A 16,340-nucleotide genomic window follows, 5' to 3' on the forward strand; every position below is an offset into this window, starting at 1 on the left:
ATTGGCCACACTTTAACGAGACGACGTCCAATAAATTAGTTGTGGAAATCTTGAAACTTCGATACCCAATTCGGAGTCTAATTAATAGCCAAAATTCAATCGAATGCGACTTTAGTGTATCTCGAACTAACGGGCGGCTTTTAGGAATTACGCGTATCGACTCGTGGCCGATTCGATATCGAGCCACATCTAAGTTTACTCGAGCCATGGCGACCTCGGTTGTCATGTAATTGCGAGGGTCAATCACTAGTTCCAAATGACGTGATCGTTCGGATTAGGTTTAAGATCGTTCGAAATTCATACAATGGCCAAGCGGAATCACCCGCTATCCAATTGCACGACATTTGCGAATCGTTCCATAACCATCCTTGAATCGGCCTTTAACGGTCCAAAATATTCCCTCGCCAATCCTTATGGTCGAAGTGTCAATCCATGGCCAAGTTCTTAGGTCCACGTACTCGATTCCTAGCTAGCCATTCCCTAACGGTTAGTCTACTCGAGAGTGATCAATTTCGAGCGAGATTTCACTGAAAGTGCATTAAAGAAATATTCATTTCATAAATTCCGAAAATGGGTCGAAATTCAGAATGTCACAGTTTCGGTTTCAAGAAGAGGAAGGAAAGCTGATAAGTTTAGTAGCTCCGGAGCTCTGACAGTGATTACCAAGGGACCATGGGTTGCGTCTCCTCTAACCTGCTGAGTCACGACAACGAGTTCTCTCCCATCAGGACCACCTCCGCCCTCGACCACCACATCGTCTCCCTCACCTCCACCACCTACGGTCTCCTCACCCTTGACCCATCCCAGCCCTCTGCCACCGCCGCTGCCACCACCACCATGCCGCCAACTCCTCTGCCACGGTTCACCCTCGAATCCATCTTTCCCTCCCCTCTCTCCAACCCCAAGTCCTTCCGGTCCGAATCCAGGCCTGTATGGTCCGACCCGACCCGGCCCGAGATCATCAACTCCCGGGAGCTCATGGCTGGCCTAGAGACCGATACCTCTCCTTGCTTTTTTCCGTTTCCAGTCTTTCCTCGGAATCAAGTGGCTCCTTTCTTCCTTCTTCTTCCCCTGTTTCTTGACGAGAAAATAAATGGAACTAGGGTTCCGACGGGTTCCGGCGAAATCAGCCGAGATGCGACTGGCAGGAGGGACCAAGGAGCTACCGGAGAAGAGAGTCCTTGTTCTCGGTTCAGAGCCAGTTAGGGTTTGAGAGGGGTGAGAAAGAAGAGAGATTTTAATTTAAGTTGGCTTTTCAGTTCAGTTTGGTTAACCGAACCAAACTGAAATAACCCAAACCGCAAAAAAGCTACGACTAATTTTCCATGATCCGAACCGAAATGCACCAAATTTTCTGTTCAGTTCGGTTCGGTTCGTATTTCGATTCGATTTTTCGGTTCGGTTATGGCACCCCTACTTCTAGCCAATCACCCTCTCAACATCGATAGTGTGTTTTCTGATATTTTAAATCAGATAATTGGATTCGATGATAAGAGGGTTTAGCTTAGATAACCTATTTATATCCTCATTCATACTTTTATAGATAACTTCTTCTATCAATATAGTTATCTTGATATTGGGCGATCACCATAGTTATCACACACCTTAATGCGCTCAATAAACGTCGATGAAATTAATTAATGTAGACAATAATAAACTGAGTGTGGGATCACATTATTGATATTATAATTACAACACATAAAAGATATACCTTCTAGGGATTGTTACTGATTTTGCGGCGTGTAAGGTCGATTACCAATGAATTCACTTCCAGGCATCCACAGACTAAACTTAAGAAGAAACACTAATTCAATGTCTCTCGAACAAATTCAACCACACATTCTTCAAGTTCCTGTGCAATTGTAACATTATATGAATCGAATTCAAAATCCAGCTCAAGTATTACACCAACTTAATACAATTCGGATGTGCCAGGTGTTATCTGATCCATAGCGATTTGCATGAAGCCCAAAACCACGGCTTCGGCTAGCGGTGGTAGTCCGTTGCCTTCGCTTGCCAGTGTCTATCGCCGTCAGTTCACTAGGGACTCTGTTTTAGGAAGTGAACTTCTTCTGTTCGTTGCATCCATTGGCAGGTGGTGATCTTCCATTCGTCAGAGCTCAGTGGTGTCAGATGGAAAATGAGTAGTCGTGTCCGTGGAATGAGAAGTTTGCCTAGGGCCGAGAAAAGAGGATTTAACAAAAACAAAATAAAAAATATATATTATGATACTTAAAAAAAGAAAAGAGATAAAGAGAAAAAAGAATTACATAATTTTATTTAGGATATACAGTCAACTTGGGTAACAAGTTTTTTCGAGAAAGAAACGATAAGAACAAGAAGGAAGAAGACATTGTAATCAATATAGCTAAGTTCACTCACCTACAAATTTCTTCCTTAGCAAGTTTCCGTCATTCCAACTACAAATGCAAGTTTTTTAGTAGATCTATCATTCTCATCTCATTCTCATCTCCATCGGTCGAATTCGAAGTCAACATCGCCTTGATTCGCTTGCCTTGAGAGAGAATAAACTCATGTTTTCTCTTTGATCCTATTTGACTATGTTCCTTAGTACTCATTTGACCTTGCAAGCCTTTTTGTAGATCTGTTTTGATCGAACTAACTTGGTGCATAAGTGAACTCTTGACTTCTGAACCAGTTGAGTCATGACCAACCTCGTAGAGGAATACTGGATTGATTAGCTGATTGTCTTGAATCTCAACCTTTAAATTGTCCTCTAGTTGCTTGCATATTATTCGGAATCCCCACTTTTTCAAGTGCCTACTTGATACCATAAGGCTAAATTGTGTGTATCTCCCATCAATTTGACCAAAATTGACTACTCCCCACAGCTCAAATGGCATGAAATACTCAAGCCATGTATAATCTGAATTCAACTCAAAGGGTTTCCAATATGGTACATAGTCATTCCGACGTTCACCATCAACACGTGGTACAAGCTCAAAAGGGGGTCCATTTCTTTGTTCATCATTACCGAGAGCGACATAGAGAGCAAATCCAAGAAATTTGTCGTAGAGGTCCTCTGAAGCCATGAAAGATACGGAATCCTCTTCAATAGGGAGGATCCACTTTGGCATCTCTTTTTCAGACAGACAAACTGTGTAATGAAGATCCTGTTATAAAGATAGACCGTTAGAAAATACTGAGTTTGTTATTTGTACCTAAATAGAAAATTCAATTTGAGTTAGTAAGTAATCCTAGTCAATTCCACTTCGAACTGGAGCTCTATAAATGAGTAGAGATCCAGTGATCCTTATTTGCATTAATATACAAGTATCGTGATAGAAATCATTCCCATAAGAGTACAGTAGCCACCCCCATTTCAATGCATTTGGCTACACTGATTATTCAAGCCAATTACATATGCAACATTTTCCTTGTTATTGGTATCGTTAGTCTCAAATCATTGTCATATACTGATTATTTACGCCAAAATACAGACTATATGGTGCGAAATTTTTCTTTCTTAGTTAACTTTTGTAATGTATTGGTTTTCATTTTGTACCATCCACATGATAACTGATTTAAAGAACGCTATTTGATATTATGTTTCACCATGTGATCTCCTTATCAATTAATGCCCATCTCAAAACGATTAATTAATAAAGTTTTTTTGGCTACATAATAACTATATTTCTTACGTAAATTACCTTTTATATATGGTAGTTTTCTGTGTAGGTTAATTATGCCGCTATGTTTTCTAACTTTATTTCTAACTATAGAAATGTATTTTTTAAGTTCTAGTCCTAGAGAACATAAATGTTATCTATTTAATTAACACCCTTTCATATTTCCTGTAACGAAATAAATGTTGAGGGAGGAAAATGGAGCCAACGATCGTGTGACACCCGACATAGCCACAGCACACTATTCTATTCAACTTTCCATTATTCTATTGACATGTCTTTAACCTTAAGGTTTCACAAGGAGTAAACATGTTTATCATCCTCAATCAAGTCCAGAGTTCAAATCACCACAAGGGTGCATTTTCTTTGTGCTACTCTCAGCAACATAAACCTACATGTCCTTGGTAATTACCTAGTGTTGGATTGTCCCATCTAATGAAGATTAGTTGGGTACTCAAAAAACTCTGGGATACCACATTGATATAAAGAAAAACCTCTTCCATTCTTTTGATAATTTCTCTTGGGAGAATGCCCATTGACATCAAACGTTTGACCTCGCTTTATATTTGTTTGCTTTTCTTAAGCCTCCACTTGCATTTTCTGCTATTGCAATATACATGCAATATACAAGCACACTATCCAGCATATACTCCACATCAATATATGAGAGAGAGAGAGAGAGAGAGAGAGAGAGAGAGAGAGAGAGAGAGAGAGAGAGAGAGAGAGAGAGAGAGAGAGAGAGAGAGAGAGAGAGAGAGAGAGTAACCTGGTTAAGTGGGGAAATATTAGCCTTGGTCAACCCTCTGTGGACAAATTCATGAACTAAAGTTAAATCTCCAGTTTCTTGCACAGATTCACAACCATCCGCCAGAAGATAATTCAAAAATGGTGGAAGCTCGGGCATCTCTTGTAATTGATGGCGTTTTCTAACATTCAAACGGGACATACGCTTACGCTTATTGATGGATGTAGGAATGCTAGTAATATTGTTCTTCCCCAAACTCAATTCTCTCAAGAAGGGAAAAAAGGAAAGATTCTCAAAAAATTCTATTTCGGACAGATTACATCCATAAAGGTCCAACCTGCGTAAATTTGAAAGTATGGTCTTCATGGACGAATCAGCTGAATCATCGTACTTTGGAAACCCGATAAAATTTGTGCAATGCTCAACTAGCAAGCTTTTAAGGTTTTGTAACTTATAAATGCTAGAGGGAAGACTTACTAGGTTCTTGCAAAAATTTAAATACATTGTCTCCAAAGAGACAAGATTCTCTATTGATGCAGGAAGTTCTTTAATAGCGGTCCCTCGTAAACGAAGCTCTTTCAAGGCTTCGAGTTTATTAGGAATATCAGGAAACCTTTCAAATTTTTTGCAATCACAAAGATCGAGAGCTTGCAGATTTTTGGACTTGAGCACATTTGGAAAAACACTAAGTTTAGAGCATTCCCTTAAATTCAACACTTGTAACTTGTCATGATATGCAATGGACTCGTGGGCTTCTACCAAGTTTTTGCAATTACGGAGATCCAATTCCTCGAGATTTGGAATACATGAGAGGTCAGGCATGCGAACCAGCGACTTGCAGTGACTGAAATTAATGTACTTCAAATTTTGGAAGTCCTACAAAAATAGTGAAACCAGCTTTGTTAGCATTTGGAAAGGGACAAAAAAGGGTGTTTGCATGATGATGTTGCTTCATTACATTTAAACCATGGAATTCCCGTTTGAGAATAGGTTACTAGTGAAGAATATCCGCTAGTGATCTTTTAAGAAATTACTACATTTTAGGTCTTCAATCATAAATATTAAGCATTTTGTTTATTTAATGTAGAGGTGATCTACTGCGGAGTCCACAAATAGGCCTATGTAAGTTGTTGTACATAGAGGGGGAGTCAAACTTGTGAAATGATGGTAATTTAATATCGGATGTCATTCACGTTATCCATGGTTTTTAAATATTGATGATTAATAATATCATAATTTATTTTAGGGGCTTAGGTTGATTGAGGGTTATAAAATTGGCTACACAGCACATCGGGGAGATTGGGTTTCTCGAGGAAAGGATATGTCACGAATACATATGCTTTAGCCACAACACTCTGCATGTGGAAGGAAGCAAGGAGCATCAGGAGATCAGGCAAGTTGGAACCTACTATTCAGGTTTCTGAGTAAACTTCTTAAACTATTAATTAACTTTTCATTCATATTACTATAAACTGATTTTGTGAGAATTAGATATTATATTGAGAAATTACTAAACATTTAGAAACTTTACCAGTAATTATACATATATATACACACACATTTTAACAAATCAGAGATAACTCTTATGATTTTGCATTTTAGATATTATTTTATTAATATATACATACACAATATAAAAAAATTCACACATTAAATTGTGTTAACAATTAGTAAATCAGAATAAATACCATTAAAAATCCCAAATCAGTACCCAGATTTCAAATTAATTTTCGTCTTACAAAAATCCTAAACTGGTACCAATATGATACATTTATCCCAAACTAATTTTTATATAACAAAAAATCACAAACCGGTACACCTCACCTAAATCTATCCTTCATTAGTTTAAAATAAAATTGTACCTCATGTCTTGCATGTGGCAATCATAAAATTCAAATGAAGTGTCATGTGACAAGCCTGAGAATGTGAGCCATATGACAAAACCATGCCATGTGTCATGCCATTTGACAATCATTAGCGAAATTTGTTGAATGCCATTTGCCACCATTTTGCTTAATGGTGGTGTTTTGGACCCTTTTGATCCATCAAGAGGCATAAAACAATGTGACCTCATCTCTCCTTATATTATTGTTCTTTAATATAAGGAGAGATGAGAGACCCTTTCGCTAATGATTAAAACGGAATATATGTCAAGACTATGTGTTATAAGGAGAGATGAGAGACCCTTTCGCTAATGATTAAAACGGAATATATGTCGAGACTGTGTTCTATCACAATGAAATTTCCCGAAATCAATAAAATTTAAAATTTGTTGAAGTTTTGCAAAGACAATGAAACCAACTTTGAGAAACATCCGGAAGAAAACACAAATTTCATATATTTAATTCAAAAGGGCTATGCAAGTATCTGCTCACCTTATATTGATTTGGCTGTACTGGGATATTATTGCATTTGCGCATATCAAGTCCCACTAATTTCTTTGGACCAGAGGAAAATTCTGGAATTCCAGGAGCACATCCAACCCATTGAAACCATCTTAGTGCATTAGGAAGACATATAGGACCATGGAAAGAATTATGCACATTGCGCATGATGAGCAATCTCAGCCCTCTCATTTTTGTAAAATCATTAGGGCCGATGTACATCTCTTTCAGCTTGGGTAGCTCCAACACTATGGCTTTTACTGCACAATCTCCCTGTATATAAAACAAGACTATATAGGTTTTGCATATTTAGTAAATAGAGTCAAAGTTAAGGAGCAGAATTTCAATCATATTTGCAAACCTTGTCGCATGACAGAACATCAAGAACATCATTATACGACCATAGTCTACTGCGTCTCTTGGGATCATCGTAGCATTCTTGGTTCGTGATATCCATACCCATCAATTGAATCAAGTCGTGCGCTTGTATTTGTAGGATTCCTTCAAATCCGTGCTCCATCTTTATCAAGGATCTCTCAATGAGAATTTCTAATCCAATTGTTGCCTCCAAACCGCAACTATCGAGGACTTTCTTTACATACTCCCTATCCCACCCCTTAAAGAAGCAAGCAATGTGGAGAAAAATCTCTCTCTCATTTTTCTCTAGTCCATCATAACTTATTTTGAGCACATCATTAACAGTTTTGTTAGGAATTCTAGAAAGTTTATTCAGTGTACTTTCCCATACATCTTCTCTTCTACCACATAAGAAGGAACCCAGCACCTCAAGTGCTAAAGGAAGGCCTTTAGCATGATTTAGAACACTTTTCACTAGATTTGTTCTGATTTTCAATTTTTTGTGTGTCAGAAAAGCGTGCTTACTAAGTAGCTCATGAGCTTCACTATCATCCAGTGTTTTAACTTCATACACATGATCCTGATCTATCTCATGACAAGTTAGCAAATGTTTATCCCTTGTAGTAATGATGATCCTACTCCCATTACCAAACCACTCACCATTTCCTGCTAAAGCATTTAACTGGCCCAAGTCATCCACATCATCAAGGATGAGAAGAACTTTATTGTAGCGAAGTCTGCGTTGTATCATTTTAATACCTCCATCGACATTCGACACTTCTAATCTTTGCTGCAGTAATAACATATCCTTTAGTAATATTTCTTGCAAAGTAGCTAAACCCCTGCAACCTTTTGAAGTTTCTCGAACATTTGCTAGATAACATGAACCTTTAAATTGTCTATGAATAGCATTGTAAAGGGCTTTTGCCAAAGCTGTCTTCCCTATGCCTCCCTGTCCCCATATTCCCACCATGAGAACACCATCATCAGACTTGAGGTTTAACATTGATATCAGCTTAACCACTTGGGAATCTATCCCAACCGGATGCTTAGCAACATGCAAAGGTGTTCGGTCTAGGTGAGTAGAGATCTCCTTCACAATTCCTTGTATGAGCTCTGGCTCATCTCTGACAAGCAGAAAAAGAAGTTGTAGCATCGTTTTAGCAATTGAATAAGAATTTAATGAGTAATCACCATCCAATAATGACAAAGCAGTGTGTCCCTTTTTCAGATAATTATAGCCAAAACAATATTTATTCTCACCGAGTCGAATTAGGACTCCAAGAGCTCTTTAAACCAATCAAAACAAATTCAGGGTTCAATATTTAGTCGCTTTTAAGTGATTCATGTTCTTTTGATTTATACATGACTATTTACTTACTTTTTCTTTTGAATGTTCTATGCGATTTATCTTCATGCTTAATAAAAAAGAGCTATTTCGAACTTTGAATGGTGGCTAAGATTTTGTTCGAAAACTAGTAAACACCTGAAGCACAATGTTATTGCCTTAGATGGACTGTACAAACTAATTATTTTGTATCTGGCGTTGCGAACTTTCTTACTCCTTCCAATGAAATGGGGTAAGTGCAATAACGCCAATTAACATATTATCCATCGGTAGATCAAGTTTTAACATTTTATACTTACAATCATGTGCGTGTCAATTCAATTTTTTTTTCACAAACAGTCTATATATTTACTTGTAAGGATTAGTTTCTTGCACAAAATATGAAACTCCACTCAACTTACCCATCATTTAAATGCCACCCGGACAAGTTACCGGCGTCAAAAAGAGCTTTCTTCCATCTCTTCACTTTCTCCGAATCCTTCCTGAACTTGGACTCATGCTTAGCCAGAGCTCTCCCGTAACTCTCTCTCCCCCCTCTCACTTCTCTTGGATCCACTTTATAAAAAAGTGGTAGAACGGTGAGGTCCTTTTGCTCCTTACACTCCATAATCTTCGCCAACTCTTCTAAGCACCATCGAGAGGAAGCGTAATCTTCCGAGAAAACAATAATTGCGATGCACGATTCTTCGATGGCCTCCATAAGCGCCGGCGATATTTGATCTCCCTTCCTCAGTTCCTCTCTATCAATAAAAGTGTATATTCCATTTTGATCTAAAACTTTGTAGAGATGACTGACAAAGTTGTTGCGCAGATCCACGCCTCTGAAACTCAAGAAGACGTCGTATTTCCTTTTGGGTTTCGATGAAGAAGCCATTGGATGATGGAGTTTAACAATCGGCAGCGAGTGCTAGCTTAAGATTTGGTACAGTGTTTTACCAGGCTGTTCGTTCACCACTTGATCTTCTTGTTGAGTTATTCTTATACTAAGAGGACAGAGGTGCACAACTTTTCTTAGTAGTTTGGCAAACGGTGGGCTTAAGGATGGACCAAGACATCCAAAGGTGTGAACACATGGACTTCTTTTCACTGAAGACCGCGTGCCACCGCGTTATTCCGATTGTCTGGTCGACGCAAACTTCTCTGTGGCCGACAAGAGTAGTAAGTAGAGATCCGCACACTCGATTGTTGCACGGACCGACAAACAACTCTAGGGAGGTGGATTATAGTGATTTAGGTCATGGGCCCGCTGATAAAACCATCTTTGCTGGCTTCCTCGAAATTTCATCCCCAACTTCTGAGAAGTTGCTTTTTCCTTGCTGTATAATAATTTAACACATGACCTCTCCAGAGATATATCATTACACACACAATCAAGTGTACCAGCAAAAAATAATATTAGATCTATTAATAATAGCAGAACTTTTGGAAAGCATGGTACATAAATAAGGACCAAGATATGTAATAGGTATGAACACATGGACTTATTTTCACTGAAAACCGCATACCTGATTCGAGGAAATGGCATTGATCTGTTGAGTCTTCATTTTTCTTTTTGTAATTGAAGTACTTCACGTCATCAGGTTAGCTTTTTCCATAGGCTCACAAATAAATTGCTGGCTTCCACGAAAGGGCATTACTAATCTCCGAGAAGTTTTTTTTTCCTTTGCTTTCCTTTTTTCGAATGATCAGTAATAATTTGACATGTGACCACTCAAAAGATCTATAATTGTATGCACAACTAAGCATATAATAGGTCTAACCCTATTTCATTTTTTTATACGCACAATTACTAGCATGAACGCAAAGGCCTAGCTACCTTGAACACCCATAAAACATCTTCAAGTTCTAAGAACAAATTAAGTTTAAGCCTTGACCTGTAATAGCAATTTTGATATAGAGCAATTTGTATGCAGTAGCTCGATAGCTTTTACGATAATACGCTTCAAAAAATCTTTAATTTGGGCTGTGCATATATATAAATATATGGATGTCAAATCGTGTCACTTGGCGCAAATGTGACCATAGGGTTTCTTGACATGAGTGGTTGACACTGATATTTGTTGCCTACTATATGGTTTATGTTATTAATACATATTATGTGATGCATTGAATTATGGAGAATACATGGAATACTCATGTTATTTGAGAATATTTATTGGTATTACTTCCACAATGCATTATGTCAATACATATATATATAAAAACAGCATTAATCGTTTATTGATCTCATCGACATACCGATGATTGTCACTATTTTTTTGTCAAACGATGATTGTCAGTTGTTGATCTCTGATTTTGCTTGCTCCTTCTATTATTATTCTATGTCACAAGAACAAAGAAGACGATATGGGGGCATGTGGAGAGTGATATGATTATGAGGTGACCTAAACTGACATTTACCAAAGAAATTCTAAGAAATTGAGAGTTCATGTGAATTCCTGTAGAAAATGGTTTGGATATTTATAAGTTTTGTGAATACAAATTTTACCTGATGAACAATATGATATGAAGTTAAATTTATATGAGAAGGTTATCATTAAAGGCTTCATTCTTTATAGACCAGCTGGTCATTCCCTATAATTCCGGTATGAATTTGGAGTATGATGCATTTACTACTATTTTGTGAACCACTTCATTGAAAGAGTAACCATTGTAATTTATGGGGCATCTGGGAGAGAAGAAAGATATCCCAAAGCCTTACCAGTATTGATGCTGCTTATAAACATCTAATACAAGCTAGCAAGTAATGAATATTAATAAAGTTTTATTGCGAATCAGATCACAACGGACTTTTCATAAAAGGACCAACTTTCAATTCCAATTCAGAAGAGAAGAGAGGAGGCAGGTCTGAATGCCCCTAGTTCTATCTCTCTTTCTGCTGGAGAGAAACAGAAAGTAGCTTTTATCAAGGGTCTAGGTTTTCTCACTTGATTTAATTCTTCGGAAGGGATATCTTACGTATGAATATTTTCTTAGGTGGGGTCACAGCCATAAGCAAAGGGATAAATTCTCACTTCTTAATAGAAATTCCGGCATGGAGTCCATGTCCAAAGAAAGATTGCGTGCCAAGTCTCCCAACTTTCCATCTGCCCAACTCATACAGCTGAGAAATACTTGAATGCCCTTGGCCTACTAGACTAAACCAAGGGCTGATATAAAAGCCATGGGTTCCACATGAATTCATTGTCTATTGCGTCAACAATAAATGTAAACCCATATTAAATAGCGCCGGTGTAGCTGCTCAAGGCCCTCATCAATGCTTAACAAGACGAAAAATTCCAGGATGCTTACAAGTCGACCAACTTCCCACCTGCCCAACTCATACAGCTGAGAAATACTTGAATGCCCTTAGCCACGGATTCCACGTGAATTCATTGTCTATTTCGTCAACGATAAAGGTGGGCCCATATTAAATAGTGCCGCTGGAGCTGCTGACCACTCTCATCAATGCCTAACAGGATGAGCAATTTCAGGATGCTTTCAAGTTCATGATGGGAGAAATAACCACATGCCCTTGCTACCAATAATCCTCACAAGAGCAAATGCTACTCCTGAAATGATGAAAGAAGTTGGAACCTTTCACAACGATCTCATGATCAACAATCTTTGCAATAAGTTTAATTGCAGAAAATGCATGTCATTTGTGTTAATTTGTATCATTTATGCTACATGTATGACCAATGCATGTCATTTTGCATTTATTTAAGCCATAAATTCTACGTACAACGTTGCACATGTCACGATATTAGCTAGTTGCCCTTCATACATCGTAAATAATATTTTGCATTGAAAACTGAAAAATATCACTACCTATTGCATAGACACCCAATCAAAACTGGGGAAAAAGAAGAATGATTGAAAAAGGCTAAGGGCCTGGAGACTATGCTGTTCTTCGAGTCCCCGCCTAGGCAGAAAATCAGTATACGACCTTCTGCTAATAGTACATTGAGACTTAGAAATTATAAAATATAACTTGACATGCATCATTACGTATAGGCAATAGCAAAGACCAATTGACCGACTCAAACTAAAGTCCATATGCACCAGGAAACTACTTTGCGTTAAACACAAATTAAGGGACTTTGTTAAATAAAACTGTTTATGGAAAATGTGGTTTAAGAAATGAATGTGCCTTTCTGCTTTTTTTAAACATCATTACCCATCGTTCGATTTTAAATGTCTGCATGGCATTATATCTCTAATCAGTCTACACAATAGAGTCGTTATTTAAGGGACATTGGCAATTTAGGTCACTTGAGAATTCAAAGCGACTTTATTTTAAGAATAAATTAAATGACTTGACTCGTTGGAGATATGTGCACATAACATATGTTTAGTACATAGTCGTTTGGGGTTAGATTGGTTTCTAAACGAAACCCTAGCCCCTAAATTCAGTTGCAACACAACTTGGTGGTCCTTGAGGAAGGAGAGCTCATAAATGAGGTCGTTGAGGGATGAGAACACGGAGGACATATCGGTATGAATTGTACATACTGCACATCGACATTTCCTTGACACGTCAAAAGCACCCAAGTCTCTCTCTCTCTTCAGTGTGGCTAATTGTCCGCTTTAATGCTTGGTTTCGCACAAGGGAGTTCCCAACCTATATAGCAACCAGATTGGCTTGGTTTTTGGCCTGAAAAGCGGACTGAACCAAACCATGTACCCCCTACTTTCCGTTGTTTCACTCTCCCTCGATTGTTTTTCCTTTGAACCTAGACTTCACCTACTTCTTTAAATAAGAAGTTTGCCTATGGCGAAGAAAAGAGGATTTAGCAAAAAAAAACAATAAGAAGACATATCATACATTACTGTGAACGACACAACATGTGAATCCAATGAACTTGTCATACAAGTCCTTTGAAGCACGGAAAGATATGGAACGTTCTTCAACAGGGAGGAGCCACTTTGGCATCTCTCCTCCAGGGAGTTCAATAGAGTAGTAACGATGTTCCTGTTATAGGATAAATCATTAGAAAGTAACCAAGTTTGTTATTGGTACCCGAATAGAAGAATTCAATTTGAGTTTAGTAAGTAATCCTAGCGAATTCCACTTCTAACTAGAGCTCCATAATTGAGTAGATATCCGTTCATCCTTGCTTATATTAATATACAAGTCTCATGTGATAGAAATCATTCCTATAAAAGAACAAAAGCCACCTCCGTCATATGCATATATGGGCAGAACCACTTTAGATTTATTTTCTTTTCTTAAGCCTCCAATCTCTCTTTTTCTGCTGTTGCAATATACAAGCATACACTGGATCCAGCATACACTCCACATCAATATGTGTGTGTGTGTGCGTGTGTGTGTGTGTGTGAGAGAGAGAGAGAGAGAGAGAGAGAGAGAGAGTAACTGGGAATTTCTGAATCATGCTCAGCCCTTTAAGGGCAATTTCATAAGATGAAATGAGATCTCCAGTTTTTTAAAGAGATTTGCAATTTTCTGCTCAAAAGTAATTCAAAAATGGTGGAAGCTTGGGAATCTCTTGTAATTGATAGCAATCTGGAACTCCCAATATGGACAAATGATCGTGCTTATTGATGGATGTTGGAAGGCTAGTAATATTGTTCCTCGACAAATCTAATTGGCTCAATAAGGGGAAACAAAAAAGATTCTCAAGAAACTCCACTTCAGATAATTTACATCCCCAAACGTTTAAATATTGTAAATTTGAAAGTCTGGTCTTCACCGACGGATCAGCAGAATCATCATACTTTGGAAACCCAATTAAGGTTGTGCAGTCATCAAGATCCAATTTTTCAATGTTTTGTAATTTGAATATGCTAGATGAAAGACGAACCAGATTCTTGCAATAACATAAATTCATTTCCTCCAAAGAAACAAGATTTTCTATTGACGCATAAAGTTCCTTAATAGCGGTCATTTATAAACAAAGCAATTTCAACCTTTCGAGTTTATTTGGAATATCAGGGAACCTTTCAAAATTTTTGCACTTACTAAGATCAAGATGTCTGAGATTTTTTGAGCACTTTTGGAAAAACACTAAGTTGAGAGCACCCCTTTAAAGTCAACACCTGTAACTTCTCGTGATATGCAATTGACTCGTGGGCTTCTACCATGTTTCTGCAATTCATAAGAACCAATTCCACGAGATTTGGAGTACATGAGAGGTCAGGGATACAAACTAGGGACTTGCAATTACTAAAATTAATGTACTTCAATTTTTGGAAGTTCTGCAAAATAGCAAAACTAATATGTCATTCAAAGTTACTATGAACCGATTTTGTGAGAATTACATGTTGTATTCAGAAATAAATAAACACTTAGAAAATTTACTAGTAATTATAAATCTATACACATATGTTGTAAGAGAATGAATTTGGAGATGACAAATTAAACAGCTAATGGATATTGGTAGGATAAGAGCCACATGGCAAAAGTATGCCATTTGTCATGCCATGAGGCAATCAGAAAAGTAAAGTGAAGTGTCACACAGCAACCATGTGAATGTCGGCCACGTAACAGAATTAAGCCACATGTCATGCCATGTGCCAATTGTAGAAGCAAAGAGAATGTCAAGTGGCGAGCACCGGAGTGAACATTCTTTCAGTCTCGGTTTAGACTATATATAATAGCTTTATGCCAAAACTATATATTCTATCACAATGAAATTTCCCAAAAATTAACAAACTTTTAAACATTTTTAAGTCATGCAAAGACAATGAAACCAACATTGTCAAACATTTTGAAAGAAAAAAGTTCATATATTCAACTCAAAATCTGGCTCTGACTTTCAATTAAGAAACTAGTGGTATGCCATGTGGATTCTGTATATCAAATTATTTCTAAATGCACACGCATTACTAGCAAAGTTTCTAATAAATATTTTATTTCGTCTACTAAGAAATACTACTTCTTAAGAACTGATTTAAGCATTTAAGAATGCCTTGTTTTACAGCGCAATGCATTCAAACCTTCGATTGAGCTAATTCTATTGATGCGGGACAAGTCCCGCCATTTACCTGCATTAGGTAATAGGGGTGAGCGGTTCCAGGTTCCGGTTCGGTTCCGCTTGGAACCTGGAACCTACCCTTGGGTACAGGTTCCTCATTTTTTGGAACCTGGAACCTACCCGTGGAACTGGAACCTCGGAACCTACCCCGTCACAGTTCCAGGGTCGGTTCCAGGTTCCAACGGTTCTTTTTTTTAATTTCGTTTTTAATTAAACAAAACGAAAATAAACGCAACAATGACTAGTTATTAAAAAACAATATTTCGCTTAGTAGAAAGGGGATATTATCTAACAACCTAGATCCATTTATGTAGAATAGAAAACACCAAGAGTTCAGCATCATATAACTTTATTATCAATTGATCAGTGCAAATATATTTAGTAGAATGATATTGTCAATAAAAGGCCAATTAGCAACACCAATAGCAAACCTCATTAATCTAGGAAAGAAACTTAAAGCAATATAATAGTGGAGGAGGCAAAAACTAGCTAATTAGGACTCATTATTGCAATGAGATATCTTCTATACAAAAAGCAATAGAGGACATATCGCAATGTCGTAAAAGGCTAAAAGCATTTATACAGCTAAGCCCCCTTCGTGCAAGGCTTACTTTGCTGATGTTCAACTTAAAAATCATTGGAAGGGATAAAACGAAAATAAATCAAAGGAAAACAATCCAAAGGTCCACCACTTAAGACATACATGTTTACTGTCAGAAATCTTCTTACTTTCGAACTGCATAGACTGGGCCAGCGGCAACCCCAGCACCAGTATGCAGTCAACATTGTAGGAAATGCAAAATAGACAAAGAGGAAACGAAACCTACCTCTTACAAGATAAATCATTGCCAATTCCTCGAAACCGAATATCATAATGTATGC

The 16,340-nt window shown here is 37.6% G+C and overlaps 1 protein-coding gene across 1 annotated transcript; it reads right to left on the reverse strand.

Moving 5' to 3' along the window:
• Positions 1–4,226: 4,226 nt before the first annotated feature.
• LOC115664954 (disease resistance protein RUN1-like) lies at positions 4,227–9,355 on the reverse strand. The gene is made up of 5 exons (XM_056308074.1): positions 8,883–9,355; positions 7,138–8,260; positions 6,768–7,049; positions 4,414–5,268; positions 4,227–4,247 (listed from the first exon to the last, which is right to left on the reverse strand). The coding sequence occupies exons 1-5, from the start codon at positions 9,353–9,355 to the stop codon at positions 4,227–4,229; spliced, it is 2,754 nt and encodes a 917-aa protein (XP_056164049.1).
• Positions 9,356–16,340: the final 6,985 nt, after the last annotated feature.

The sequence above is a fragment of the Syzygium oleosum genome, unplaced genomic scaffold (assembly GCF_021117445.2).
Source record: "Syzygium oleosum isolate NSW1041296 unplaced genomic scaffold, Sole_v2.1 Sole_v2.69, whole genome shotgun sequence".
NCBI classification, from domain to species: Eukaryota; Viridiplantae; Streptophyta; class Magnoliopsida; order Myrtales; family Myrtaceae; genus Syzygium; species Syzygium oleosum.